This window comes from Cinclus cinclus, chromosome 2 (assembly GCF_963662255.1).
Source record: "Cinclus cinclus chromosome 2, bCinCin1.1, whole genome shotgun sequence".
In the NCBI taxonomy this organism is placed as follows: domain Eukaryota; kingdom Metazoa; phylum Chordata; class Aves; order Passeriformes; family Cinclidae; genus Cinclus; species Cinclus cinclus.
In genome coordinates, this window is record NC_085047.1 from 16,723,111 (window position 1) to 16,738,427 (window position 15,317).

Genomic DNA, 15,317 nt, shown 5'->3' on the forward strand with positions numbered 1-15,317 from the left:
CACACTGGGACCTTACTATAAAAGAAAAAGCTTATTCTGTTCAACAGGGAAGATTAAAAAAATCTCTCTTTATGAGGAAGTTAATACATGTATTTCCATTTCTCATCCTTGTGGAAAAAAAATGCATCTTTATAAAGCTATCCTTTTTTTTTTTTTTGAGCTCCATAGATGCAAACTTTAAACATACAGTTGTTGCCATTAAGTGTTTGAATGCACAGAATATAACAATTTAATTACATTAAAAGTCATTAAGAGTTTTGGCACTGTCCCCTTACAGAAAGTTAGGTACAAATAACAATATGAAAATGCAAGGGAATCATGTAACTCTTTGGCTCTGTTGTAACACTTAACTACTAAGGCAAGAACTGTATGTACCTTAGGGCTGCTTTTTTGTTTGCATTTTTATAAAATACTTGACTAAAAGCTTTAAAAAGTCACCTAATCATCCATAAATGTCAAATGTTGCATATTAAAATATATGCTTATTACACCTTTTTTTTCACTACTACATTTTTTGCATACCAGTGAGGACACACACACTTGTAAACTGTTCAGTATAAATTTATGAAGACGTTCTCGTAAAAAGAATTTGTGTAAGAGAATTTGTAGAAACTTATCATTCAATCAAGATGCTGTAATTAAAATTGCCTGATTATCCATTTTGGAGCACTATGATTCTCTCAACAGCTTTAAGCTCCTCCATTCCTATAAAGATCAACTACAACAGGTAACACCCCCCCTCCCCTTTTCAATGCATTTGTAGCCCCCCTCTCAATCTGAGGTTTTGGGTGCACATCATAAGGGGGACATTTCAGGGTATTATTCACTGGCTTTTCAGCTGTCACTAGCTATGGCTAACTTCATTAGTTACATTATTGCAGGATGCCCTGTTGCTCCCCTTTTATTATAACATGAAGTGGGTGTAGCCTTCTGCGCCTGTAACAATGACATCCATCCATATCCTCATGGCTTCTGGAGAAGGAGCAACCATGTAGTAGATGCGGTCATGAGTCTTAACACTGAAGGTCAGCAAGGGGTTGGGACTCTAGAATAAAACACAAAGAAGGTATCAAAGGAGCGAAATCAGCGCCGTTTATTGGAGCCAGAAGTGGAATTACTTACAGGGATATTTATGAATAGGATTAAGAAGAAAGATAAAACGCTGTACCACTGCATCTTATATTGCAGCAGAGATGCATTTAAAGTGATTGTAGCCACCATAAACACCTTTCACAACATTTTCCCAGTAGACTATTACACAGTGCTACAGGGCTCCAAGCTGTTGTTTCATGCCCAAATAACTAACTCCCCCACTCTGTCCAGTGGCTTTCACGAATTGTTCACAGCTTATTTCAAGTACAGATGAGAGGCAAGGACACAGTGAACTCCCTTCCCTGGGACAGAGGCATGCAGCCAGCCCTTGACTTGTCCAAGCCACTGATTTCAGTGGTCTTGCCACCAGACTAAGGAACTCCTTGCAGCAAATCCCACTTTGCAGGTAAACACTTACCTCTGCTTCCATCAGTATAAAACCCCCCCCCAAAGCAGTGCTGATCACTGATTAGATTCCTTCTCCTTTTCCTCCACTCCAGGGTTCTTTTGAGTATTTGTTTCTTTTTTCCCCCCAATAATGTTAGTTCTCCCTTTAATTTTACAGCAGCTACCATACTTTGGGTGCTCTAAGAGATATGTGGTTAAATCAGCAATAATAAAGTTTACCTTATATGCATTCTTTAGATGATCATAATAGACTTCTTCAATAGCTTGAAAATATATTACACCTTTTAATTTAGTTTCATGTTTGTCTAAAACAGAGAAGAGAGAATGACTTCAGAACTGAAATGAACATTAAGAAGCAAAAGCTTAATTTGCATTTCCATATATGTTCAGCTGGTAAGTAACTGACTTAACAGTTCTCCTTCTGAAATCCGAAGGGAAACTTCTTACTAGTTTGTTGGTTTTGTTGAGAGATACATCACTGATTTTAATATGTCTTCTTTTTCACCTCGTTTCCAAGGATAAAAGCTTTTGTAATTTCCTCATCTATTTGCAAGTTAACTCCTTTCACTGAAATGTCTAAATGTTATGGAGGGTATTAGCCCACAGAAGGACAGGTGCCTCTCAGATATATGCACTCTTCCAATTCCACGAAAACCAGCCAGACTTCATACAGGCTTAAAACTCCTGTTTGCCTTCAAGGGAAAACTGTAATGACAATCAAATTTTCAATACTATCTGACAGCAAAACCTTTATATCAGAACACAGTTTGTACATGTACTTTTTAAAAAATGTGCTTCTTCAGATGTGAACTTAAGAGTCAACACTATAATTTTTCAGAAGAAAAAGGAGCAGGACAGGGCAGCATTCACCCTCCATTCTCCTGCAGTGGGGAGAGAAATTGTTAAAAGGCATCCCAACTGCATGTGGACACTGAAAAGCAAACTTCCTTTCACTCCCAGCACTTTTGTATTAGGGGAATATAATGCTTTCTGCCCCCAAGTCATAGTGTTAGCTCAACACTGAACAGTTATACAGAACATCTTTATCAGTCCCATGAGGGATTCGGCTGTCATTTAAACACTTGGGGAACTCAGCTTACATCCTATCTGTAGCTGCAGGCAATTCTTAAAGCTTCACATGATGGCAAAATGAAATCCCAGACAGCAAATGATGCAGCTTTGGGAATCTTCCTGCCAGCCCCCAGTGAAGCAGTACTGAAGCACTGAGGTATGGGATTATGAGATGACAGCACATGTTACACTGAGATAAACACAGCACTATCCAAAGTGTGCTGTCTGTGCACTACAAGTAAGCAGGGGATCCACTCTCTTTTCAAGCCCCACCTGGGGCCTTGGGTACCAGACTATTTCAGGTACCCACCCACAATCTCCCATCAAAAGCATCTTTGGTAAAGTTCCCTGAACACTTCAGTTCAGAAAGTGCAGATGCTGCAGTCTCCACACTAAGCTGTCAGACTTCAGGGTAAATTCTTGGTTCAGTGCACTGGCAGAACTAAAGCATTATCTCAGTACATTCACTTAGAGTTCAATAACTCTGAATTTACAGCACCAATATTTATTTTGGAAATCTACTACATCTTTAAAGATCTAGATGGATCCTCATTCATACAAGCAACAGCATTTTAGTGCAGCTGGTACAGACTTCTCATAAAACTGTGCTTGTTGGCTGGAATCCTTGAGACATTAGCACAAGTTTTCTTTGGTAATTGAGATTACATTATGGCAACTGCACTGCACTCAAAAGTGAAACCATTAAATGTTAACATAACTACTTGAAAAAAGACAAAAAAAGATCAGTACCAGATGGGAACACAGTACTGTGTGTCACAGGCCTTTCTAACCAACAAACCAGATGCTAAGAACAAAATAAAAAACGTTTGTGGCATTCTTCATTGTATTACTGCAAACTAGTAAGAAATATTCAGTGGGTATGTGATGAATGAATGTAATGAATTCAGTTTTAAGTTTTTTATGAGTTGCTGGAAAGCAGGTATGTCAGTAAAGTAAATGAAACTGTGTGGGTGTTTTTGTACTCGGTGTTTTCTTCTGTGTCTTAGCAATGACCATCCTGCATATGCCTCTTTCTGGCCTCTCTGCACAATAAATATTCAGAGCACAAAGTTATTTTTGCGGCTTCCTCAGAACTGAAACTTGAAAGTCAAACCACGTGTATATTTGCACAGCATTTGGACACATAACTGTGTTCTTCAATCCCCCATTTCTGTGTTTAGCCTAAGGTAACAAAGTAATGTAATGCTTATAATGGCTCCAGATATTGTGTAATACAACTTTTTGTACACAAACACCTTTGGAGTATTGCATATTCTTCATCTGAAATTCCTTACACTTTCAAAATAAGGCAAACTCAGTAAGTCTTTTAATTTCCTGAAAAACTTTTCTTCACATTAAGCACACGACTGTGAAAGCATTCACTTCAATTTTCACAGTAAGTATAATAAATGATATTCTTGTATGAAGGGTACAAGAAATCATTCAGTCACTGGGGAAGTATGTAATACATAAAAATAAAATACGTGGAACCATTATTCTGTGTACTTGTAACCTAATCATCTTCCATTTTTTCTCTTGCCAATCTGCATCTCCTCCTTTGTTTTGTATGCTCAATTCTGCCTTACCTGGCATGAGAATTGAGCGCTGTAGGGAAGGATTCATATGACCTCTGAGTAAATGGATGAAATGGAAATCTGAGCTTTATCTGGACTCCCTACTTGTTCATAAACTCAGCTGAGTTTCATAAGAAAATAGAAGAACAGATGTACCCTAGCAGCAATCCTGCAACCTACCTGCATAATAAGTAAAAGTTCTCTTGTTTCTGTCAAAAACAAACCACCGTTTTTTCCATGTTTTAATTTTTCCTCCCATTTTAATCAGAAAGCCTCGGCAGGTCTTCTCAGTGAGAGAAATGTGGTAGCAGGTCTCTATGTTGTGCCCAGCTGTTTCAATGTGGCTCCGTAGGTCAAAGTCTTCCTTCCTAACGGGCAAATAGCGAGTCAAGGGACGGGCCTACAGGAAAGAAAAGAAAATCATATTGATTTTTAAGAGAAGCCTTATCATCTCCTGCTCTTTCTGTTGCGAGGACATAACTGAAAACTGCTCACAGAGTCTAAGAATAAATATAAGAAAAAACAAAGAGCTTTTACTGCAGCTCTAATTTTCTTGAAAAATTATTTAAACTTCTAAATTTACAGTGTTGGCTAACTTTGTAAAAGCCAGATAGAGCATCGAACTTTCTTGAAATCAACAGCTGATAAGCTGGTAAAACAGAGGCCACAGCACAGAAAAGTTGTCTTAGACAATTTTTTAAATTCTAAGACATTAATTAAATGTAAGGGTGTGTTGCTGCTTTAGATGAAGAACTTCATAAGTAGGATGTTAAGCAAACCCTTTATTTCTCTGGATCAAATACTCACTGCACACATGTCACTCTTCAATTTTAATTCTACTGCTAGAGGTATTTTCTTGCAGAGTGTAATATATAAATAATAAGAACATGCAATTGCAGGAAACATTAGTAATGGGAATGAACTGTAATTGCCAGTAAGTTTCACAGAGATTGTGGTGAATACAAACAGAATTATTTTCTGCTGAACAAATGAACTGTGATAGCTAGTTCCCAGTATGCTACGGAGAGCATTAGTGCATCCCTCTGCAAGAGACAGGAGGAGATAGCGATTTGGAACCTCTGCCAACTGAGGGAATGTTCTCGTTTTCTAGGGCATAGGGTCTATGCACTATCACCACCCCCTCATTTTAAACACAGAAGACAGGTCTCCCAGAGAGGGCTCCTGCTGCAGCTGAGGCAGAGAGAGGCTACTTTGAAACAGAACCTGATTTTAGATGTTTTCAAGGATCTGTGAAAGGAGCATCTCCCTGTCTCTCTCCCCCTGGACTCCAGATAAGTCAGTGACCTGGAGAAACTGATCTTCCCCTGCTCCATTCCTCAAGTTAGCTTGCTAAATCCCACTGTGAGTCTCCAATCAAAGGGACTTTCCCTCACTGCATTCTTAAGAGCCTCTTGGTGCAACAGGAGCTGTGTTGCTCACAAGAACTCTTAGCACCCTTCTAAAATTATGCAGTCCTGTATGACACAAGCTGGCAGCAGCTCTGGCAATTGCAAAGGTGGAGTTCCTTCCTCTCGTTCACATTTCTAAGTGTCAAAATGTGCTGGAGAAAAAGAAGCTGGTGTCACTGTACAAAGGAAAGAAAAAGGAGAAAAAGAAAAATCAATCATTTTTGACAGATAACGTTTTTGTCTTCCTGCCAATTCAGTCTTCTTCTCTCTGCCAAGTCTGACAATTAGCAGTTAACTGACAGGACATTCTATTATGACACATGCATGGTCTAATTTGGGATAAAGATATCAGCATTGCATTGTTGTTTTCACCATACTTGAGTTGTCAACAAAATTTCTTAGGAAAAAAGGAGGCAAGTAATTTAGTATTGCTGATTACATTTTATATAAAGGCATATGAATTAATATATTTAACTAGAAATGGCTGGTTAAACATCAGCAAAGGTAGCACAGATGAAACCAGAAAGATATTCCAATATGATATGGAATCTTCTACACTCAAATACATTTATTAAGATGGAGACATTGTCTTGCTCTGGCATACCAGCAGTGACTGCCTAGTCTATTTGCTGTACCTTATAAGTAAGTATTAGTTGTTTTGAATGAATAAACAGGTAAGACCCTAAGCCTAAAGAAAATTCAAGGTACTGCTGAGCCCAAAGAAGAAACAAAGATATGTAGGAAGTAACACTTTCTAAATTAAGTAATGTTTCTCTTGTTGTACAGTCCCATTAACTTTAGAAAAAATAGTATTTATGCTCTACTGTAGATGTGAAGCTGAAAAAACTTCCTTATTTGTTTTTTCTTTTCAGTCAAATGTTTGGAAGTAATAATTCACATTTCAAGGTATTTTATGTATTAAAAGAAAAAGCAAAACAAAACAAAACAAAACCCCAACACCAATGGTTTATAAAATTAAAAAACCCCACAAATTTCTCTTGTTCTGGTCAAAAAATTCTGCCCTGCCTATATTCTGTAACAATCCTAAATTTATAGGATTAATATTGATACTTTATATATAAAATTCTAAATAGATATCTATGCTGTTATCTAACTTTAAATGAATACTTGGCTCCAAGAGCCCAAATATACTTTTAGGAAAACAACTGCACCTCAAAAATACTAAATCCATCTGTTCAGCTGAAAGCAGTTCTGTTTACAGTTGGCAGAAATGCACTTAGGGGAAGGGGAAGTCTTCCACTTCAAAACCATTTCACATCCCTGTATCTGACCTGTGCTCTTTGTTTCTCACGTATTTTGACTTCTTTTTCAATTAATTTTTGCCTCTGGCTTGTTTCTTCCTCCAGTCTTTTCTCCAGTTGCTCTCTGCGGCGTTTTTCTTCTTCCAGAGCTCGTTTCTTAGCTTCCATCTCCCGTTCCTAAATACCACAGCACAAACAGAACTTCAATTATATGCAAAACTATAGCTGGCAATGTAATTTCTAAGGTAGGACTAAATACCTTTTTGTTCCTTAAGTAGGCAGAAATATACATCCAGCACACTGGACTGAAATTTGGAGTAAGAAGTAGATAATGGAATGGAAATGAAAGTTTTTCTTAAGCAGCTCCCCCAACAGGTGTCAAACCAATGCTGACCAAGTTTTTGGGGATTTTGCCATCCACTTGTCCTTTGAGGTAGCAGATATTGCATATGGGCTCAAAGTTGTAGTGTGAGGTGAAGCCAAGGGGGAAGAGGTATTTTTTAAGTGTCTGTTAAGTATAAGCTGGGTAGGTTTCTATGTTGCATTAGGAGAATATTATCTAAACCTGCATGCCTACAGTTACTCAAAATTACACTTACCCTGGTCTCAAGCAGCCGAGTCTTTTCAGCATGTGCTTGTTTGAGAAGTCTCTCCATCTCCTCTATTCTTGCAACGTTTGAAGTGCTAGCACTGTAAAAAAACCCCATGATTTCTATTTAAAATAACAGTTTGTATTTAAAGAAATACTTTACAGTCCAACATAAATTAAGAATGAAGCTGACAGTGTTGAGATCCAATTCAGTGCAGTAGCCACTAACAAAAAAGAGGTACGTGGCAAGCTGATGAATGACTACAGAAGTTCTGTTCTGTACTTTGAGCAACCACAAATTTTATGCATTTCTACAAAAAGTGTTTCTCTTGCCTTAAACATGGTAAAACATATTACACATTTAAAATTGGTCAGAACAAAGCATCATAAGTTGTTTTCCTTTAAAGTCTGATATGACTAGAAAATATTCTCCAACACCATGTAAAATAGTCGGAATTAATTTTGCTGAAGGGAAATTTTGTCAAGAAAAATTCATCACCTATCTTCCAGTTTTTATCAACAAAATCAGCTCACACTCTTTTCTACTTTCACCAAACTCTGCCTTGTGAGAAATAGAAAGATGTGTTGTAAAGGGTCCTTTTCTGGTTTTTGTATTGATTTGGGCTATTTGGGTTTTTTTTTGTGTTGCTTTCTATTGTTTTCCTTCTGGCATTGGCTGCAAGAGTCAGAGGGAAGCAGAAGAGCAAACAGTTCCAGTGAAATTCAACAGCTGTTGGGGCTTCCCAGTCCTGGGCTGGAGACCGGACTTACAGGATGGTAAGCTCAGACACACACCAACCTCCTTCCAAAGGGTCAGAGCAGAAAGTCAGAGAGAGAGAAAGGTTTCATATCACTGGCACATTAGCTTGATGCACAGAGTTCATTCCCAGCCTGTCTGCAGCTATCAGAAACTTGCTGACTATCCATTTAAAACAGAAATCCTCAAAACCCATGTCCTAATGTTATTCCTTTAAAAAAATCAAAGCCAACACCAACCAATGCAAAAAAAAGCCCAAGCAAACCAGCCAGAGGAACTGCCACTGGTATTTTCTGAAACTCTTAACACTCCAATGATAATGACTAAAAGGGGAAATCAGAGGGCTTTCCCTGCCACAGGAAACAGATGCTAAGTAAAACACTATGTGCTAGCCAAAAAAGCTGTCCTTGTGTTCGCAAGGTATTCACAGTGCTGTGACAAAGCTGTCCTTAATGATCAGCCTCTATTTATGCTTGTGAAACTGCTGGGGCAGGACTGTGAGCAGGAATGATAGCATTACCATAATGTCAGGAATAAAAAACAGACTGTCAGGAGAAAATTGTTTGTACACAGTTTTGAGACTCATCTGGACTTTTAACACAGATCGTGGAAATTCCTTTCATCTGAGAAATGGTGTCTGAACTGACAGCCTCTGAAGATGAGAAAAGGAAGCTTTCCAGTGTCATCTCTTCATTTTTACTGATCCAGAAAAGGGAGAGGAAAGGGCAAAAAGACATTTGGAGGAAGCCTCAGTGTTTCAGCTGAAGTATCTAGTTGGTTAACATGCAGGACTTGTAGAACAAGTGTGTATCATCAATATCACATGTCCTTGAGAAGCTTCCTATCAGAGGAAATTCCTTCCCTGCAGCAATCATGTGAGGAAGCACTGATTGTTCTGTAAACTTCAGCATTATCACTTAACTTTTCCATATTTTTATTTTCCATCTTTCAATAAACAGATGCAGTTAAACCTGATTATGAGGAGACAGACAAATACGATGCCTGTCTATTAATCTTACGTTTTCTTAACCCATCAGCAGCATCCACACTATCACAGTGTCAACATGTACATATTCTCTTTTTTTCATTATGCCCTATGACCATTGCAGGAGTAGAAGGAAAGAAGACCTACCTGGAAATGTTATCTGGTGAGCATGCTGATATGCTTGTCTCCATACTGTCAGAACTGTCTAAGCTTAACGTGTCAAAGGCATGGTCCTTGTAACTACGATCAGGGTAATGGAAACTGTTCAAATACACATTGGATTCTGATGCTGTTCTGCTGTAGAATTCTGGAGACTTCTGCCTTTGGTTTTCACAGATGCGCTGATGGTTATACCCTATAAAGTACAGAGGAAACACTGATTTCACACCAAAACTATGTGACAGGAGAATTAACTTGTTAGCAGCACAAGCATGTTGAACATCACCTCAGTCTTTACAGCACTGTGACCAAGGTACTACAATATTATGGTTAATTTTACAGGTTAATCACACTGAAATAAAAGCTTTAAATACGTGTTTTACTTATGATGGATGCACATATATGCACTTTAGTATAGCTGACTTTTCAATATATGTTTTTGTGTGTGTGTATTATGAAAATCTAATTTGAAAAAAAATAAAATTTACATTTTAAAATCACAATTAGGCCTAATCTGGAAAGTAATGCAGTTAAATTCAGGAATTTAGAAGAAATTACACTGACTAAATTAGAGAAAAAAGAAAAGCATCCTGATATTCAATCATCTTAAGTACTTGTCTGGTTTATTTCAGTGACTACGGATTTTATTTTTTGGTCTATTTGGGAAACTTTGCTTTCTGGTAACTGCAATTAAGACTCTTAATTTCAGCTGAAATAATACAGGCTGCTTGTTATGGAATCATAGTTATTAGTGTAGAGGTACTTTACTGGAGTTTTGAAATTGCAGTTCACCAAGTTCACCATACAGGACTGAAGCAGATCCGTATAGCTCAATGATTCTGAAGAAAAGTAAGGTTCATGCAAAGGTTCTGTAATTTTTCCACAAAAACTTTGTTTTCTGAAAAGTTATCCTTCTTGAACACAGCGAACTTTGTTTGGCAATGTGTCCTTGGAAAATGTCTCTTCACAATTATTTTTATCTCACATCTATGTTGCTCTTTGAAAGTAATGCAGTCTTAGAGAGAGGTTGTTGAGCTTGCCTGGTGAGGAGGAGCTGTCATTTTAACTGCTGAAGTATTTTCCAGTGCCCTTTTAAGGTTGTTCCACCTATGTGATTACAAGTGCAACCACACTGCTCATCTTTTCCTTCAATGAATGCAAGAAGTGGGACTTTCCCATAGTTCTGATAGTTACGTTTATAATATTCTCTGCACATTTCTGACCCAAATTCTGAGCTGCTGGCAGAGCTGGAGATGAGGAAGGAATGATAGACTACATGAAAAACCTCACATTCTTACAGGAAGGCAGCCACTAACATTCCACATATTTAAGATAAACAGACATGGGAAAAATGCAGACAAATGTACAAATGCAGCAAGGTCCAGATAAAAATTTTACTAGACATCATTAAGACACTGATGTCAAGAAAGCATGCTTGAAGTGCAGTATTTTTCTGCCTTATTCCCTATCCGTGCATACAAGGTTACTCTCTGGTATTTTTTGCCATGCCAGAGCTGGGAGAGTCCCAGTTCAGAGAGCCAACAACTACTCAGATAATTTTTCAGTTATCTGAAAACTGTGTCCTTCAGCTGAATAATTAAAGCACGTAATTAAAGAAACTGTACCCTACAAGCATTTCCAAGGTAGTTTTTTTCCTCACTTCCCTCTGTACCATACAAAGCTTTCTTGGAGACAACTTAAAGCTGGCTTCTAAGGAACTAAGAGGACCCACTAGCCATTTAAAAGAACACTAAATTTCAATCAAAAATTCAATCACATCGATTAGTAAAACAGACAAAAGGGACACAAATACACCTCTGCAGTCATAAATAATAGCATCACACAACACAGGTATTACTGATTCACATGTGGTTTGCTTTTTCCCCTTTATTTTGGCAAATGCTCCTGTTATTGCAGATAAGCAATTACCTTTCATACTTGAACCTTTGGAATGACTAATTGCTCCTGTGAAATGGTTATCAATGATTCATTAGGGAAAGAGAGAAAAAAATAAATTACTGAAAGAACTTTATTCAAATGCATGTTTTTCTGTTCAGCGCTCTACAAATCCTTGCCTACTCAGAAATCTTAATTCTGTATTTTATATTTCACTGAAAAATAAACCCATCTAAAAGGCATAGAGCAGCACAGCAGCGCTACAAACGCTCTACCCCTTAAGATAAATAACCCATTTTTCAGGAAAACATTTATCAGTCAAATTTATACAATCATGCAAAATAACTAAACACTAGATGAAATCAACATTTGTTAGGTTGCAAAATTAGATGCATTCACAGAAACAAAGCATAATTCAGTGTTCTCCTTTTATCTTCATGCTGCAAGCAGCAGGCAGCTCAAAGCTCAGAATCGGCTGTGTACCAACACCAGGAGGCTTCACAGCCAGCTTGCCTCCATTACAGCCACACCTTCACACTGAGCAAGCACAATCTGTTGTTTAAGGAATTTTTAACTGCTCAGGTGCCTGTTCACACAACATGCAGTTAAAAATATGACCCTCCTTGTAAGATCCAGCACTTAACTAAAATTTCCCACAAGCCAAGATTTGTATCGGTTAAGTCCAACCTGATACAAGAACTAAAATGTTGTTGTTGTGCTGGTTTTACTACAGAGCTCCACTGCTCTGCAGCAAACCAATAAACTTAACAATGTTAACAGCCATACTGTTCAGAAAAATATTGCAAAAATCCATAAGCCACGTCATCAAAGAAAAATATTCCAAAGGAGTTACTGCAGAATCACAAAATCCAGGTATACCACCACAAAATTATGGTGAGGGTAGAACTAAAGGTGAAAGCTATTATTAAAAGTGGCACTGTCAAGTATGTAAAAAACCCACTAGTATTTTATGAAAATGATCCCATTACATTTTTCTTTTATTTTTTTTATTCCTATTCTTTCTTCTTTCTCTTTTTCCCCCCCTTTTTAAAGGCTGACATTAACATGTCAAGATACATTTGTTGTGTGGAAACATGCCAAAGTAGGAAGCCCAAGTCTGTCTACCTTGTCATTGTCACCCACAGAGCTGCAAAGATCTCTAAATTTTCTGCTCTACTTGTGTGGCTATGAGTGAAGAAGGCAAAAAATAAGGCCTGCACAAAGCCATAGCTCTGTAGATACTATCTTGAGTCAGAAGTTTTGTTGTGACAGGTTATTTGACAGCAGGAAAAAAAGAATTTTTGAAATGCTGTCATTATTGAACAATTATTACAAGTTTTTCAAGAGTCTAGGAACTACTTGACAGTGCTGATGCAACTGGTACTTTTGCAAAAACATCACATGAGAAATACAGCCAGGGAAGGAGATATTTTCATACCTTTTCTTGTTTTTCCTGAGTTTGACAAGAGAAAGAGTGAAAAACAAAAAAGACAGACTGCTTTGAAAAGTTTCTAGATCGTTTGTACAAATATCCCTTACTTGCAGCATGCATTTTTTTTTTTTTTTAACAGAGCTTAGAAAGGACATAAATAATCATCTTGCCGGTACTTAAGCTCCCTGTCCCTACAGCTTTGTTTCCAGTGCTGTGTCTGGTCTTACACCTTGACTCCCAACTAACCATTCCTTCTTCCCTTCTGGAGTCCATCCTGCAGTCAGTGGGACTGCATTGGCTAACCCTCCCTCCTTGCTCCTGCCTGTCCTTGTGCAAGATTCTGGCACTCAGCACTCCCTGGGAGCTCCAAGCATCCACCTGCACAGGGTGAGGTCTTGAGATCGTGCCAAGTAGTGGCTTCTTCATTCTGTCTTTGCGTGTGGTTTGGTTACAAAGGCATGTCCACAGGAGGTGAATTTATAAATACAGTCTTTCAGAATTACCTCATGAATGGCTGCTAAGAAATACCTTTTTCCACTAATGATTTATAACAAATATGTGTCCTCTAAAACATTGAAGTTGCCCTTAACGCAGGCCATGACTACTGACAGCATCTGTTTCTTTCAGTAACAATTCTTGAACTCACATGACTGACTGAACACCGTTTGGCAATCCTGGAATAAAGACTACTTAGTACTTAAAAATCCATGAAAATATTTATTACTGCATCCAGCCTAAAATTTATTCATAGGTATTGCTTGTTCCTGCATAAATAAAAATCCAGGAAGTCCATGTTTGGACCCAAGAGGCTGTTCTCAATTTCCTGATTTCACTTTTAACTCTCCTTTTTTTTCCACCTCAGACTTTTACAGTTACCTTCTTGGACTGAAATAAGTAAAACTGGAGAAAGCATATTAAAGAAAACTCCTTTCAGACCATGCCTAGTTTAGTGGTAACACTCAGACAGTGTCTTTAAGCCAGCTGAGCTGCTACTGCCTCTAGCCAGCCTTGAATATACTTGCTTTCAGATCTACATGCACACACCAGAACACCTGGTCTAGAACTTCGCTCAATGCTATCGAGCCCTAGAGGAGCGCAGGAAGCTACTAACACCATATCTGGAGCACACCATCCTCTTTGGATAGCAGTGCGTGGGTCACTGCTTGATAGCCAGGGCTCCAGACTGAGTGGATGAAGTGGTATTTTTCACATGAGACCTTGGCTCTGCACTGAACCCAGTTCCAGTGCACTGGGTGCAGCTCTATGCCCAAGGGATCAGGAAGACAAGACACCCGTGTTGTTTGCAAGAGATCACCTTGGCCACAGAAAACTGGCAGAGTGAAAAAATCTGTCAAGTGGGGAAAGAAAGACAAGAAAAGCAGGTGCTGACTCACTGCACATGACAAGTAGAGAACACTTTTTATCTCTTCATCACCTTTTCTAGGTGAAACTAACTTTTGGAGCAGGAAGATTAGAGGGCTCATATTTAGCTGTATAATCAGTCTGTATACATTTACAGAGTTCCACTGATTTGTCAGTAAATCTGAAAAATATTCACTTACTCTGAAAAGGCAAACCCGCTCTACCTCAGGAATGCTTTTACAATAAATAAACAAACTGTATTTATTGTAATATAAACATTTATCACTGAGCGATGGAATAAAAAAACACCTCCAAGGATGTCCACTGACACAACATCTGGCTTTGTTTTCAAAGATGCATTTAAAGATGTCTGATTAAATTAATCATAGTTACTCAGACTCAAGTCCCGGTGATTTGGGTGCAAGACAAGTAAGATTTAATCATTTTAATGGACAATGATATTCCATTTCAATGGTCCTGTGTGGTGCATTGAAGCAGTACATCATGTTCAGAACATTACCCAAATCTCACTGTTCCACAGAAATGCACTGTCTTTTGACTTTGAAGAAAGTTTATTTTCCTTCCATGTGCTGAGTATGGGTGTAAAGTGTGCTGGGAAACCAGAAACCCCACTAAGTTAAACTCAGTCCCTTCCCTGCTCAAACCACGAAGGGACTTCTATTAAGCCTTTACCTGTAAGGCTGAATGAAAGGTGCTTGAAGACTTTCTCTGGCCCTTCTGCAAAGCTGGATAGAAATATTCTGGGATCTGACTCCAGCCACCTGACTTGGATATTCCTGTCCTTGCTGAGTTCTGCACTGCAGTGCAGAAAGAGCCCTGCAAACACTTTTGTGGTGTGTTACCCAGACAAAGGAGTTTCCCCAGCCTAGAAAGGTGGCACTTCAGTACAAAAGCAGTTACACTCTTCAAGCTCCTCCCACAGCAATAAATTGAAGGAGCTTAAGGTTGAACAGAAAGGGAATAAATCCTTTAGTAATTACTAAGACAGACCACAGATGATCCTTGTGTTCCTACGGCCTTTCTGTTAACAACACTTTGACAATCCTGACAGTGCAAATGAAGCACCCGTCAGCAGCACTGTTTCCCTTTGGCAAAGCTGATGTTTCAGGAAAGGACATCTAGAACTGTCCTCTTTCCCAGTACAAATTAATCCCTTAAGGCTCTCTTCATAATTTTCTATTTCCATTCAAACTGCTGGATCTTTCAAAAAATAACAGCCAACTAGTATGACAAGCAGTATACCACATGATTCCAAAACAACATATGAAAAGTGCTATGCTAACTGCCCCAATGAATACAT

At 38.4% G+C, this 15,317-nt stretch overlaps 1 protein-coding gene across 2 annotated transcripts in view; it reads right to left on the minus strand.

Annotated features, from left to right (window-relative positions):
• Window positions 1–904: 904 nt before the first annotated feature.
• The window catches only part of PHLDB2 (pleckstrin homology like domain family B member 2), a 50,802-nt gene continuing 36,389 nt past the window's right edge, over window positions 905–15,317 (minus strand). For both annotated transcript variants that reach the window (XM_062511995.1, XM_062511987.1), the window contains 6 exons: window positions 9,295–9,502; window positions 7,416–7,506; window positions 6,847–6,993; window positions 4,326–4,545; window positions 1,720–1,805; window positions 905–1,045 (listed from right to left, as the gene is read on the minus strand). In XM_062511995.1, the coding sequence (XP_062367979.1) occupies window positions 905–1,045; window positions 1,720–1,805; window positions 4,326–4,545; window positions 6,847–6,993; window positions 7,416–7,506; window positions 9,295–9,502 (893 nt within the window). The remainder of the gene's footprint in view (window positions 1,046–1,719; window positions 1,806–4,325; window positions 4,546–6,846; window positions 6,994–7,415; window positions 7,507–9,294; window positions 9,503–15,317) is intronic.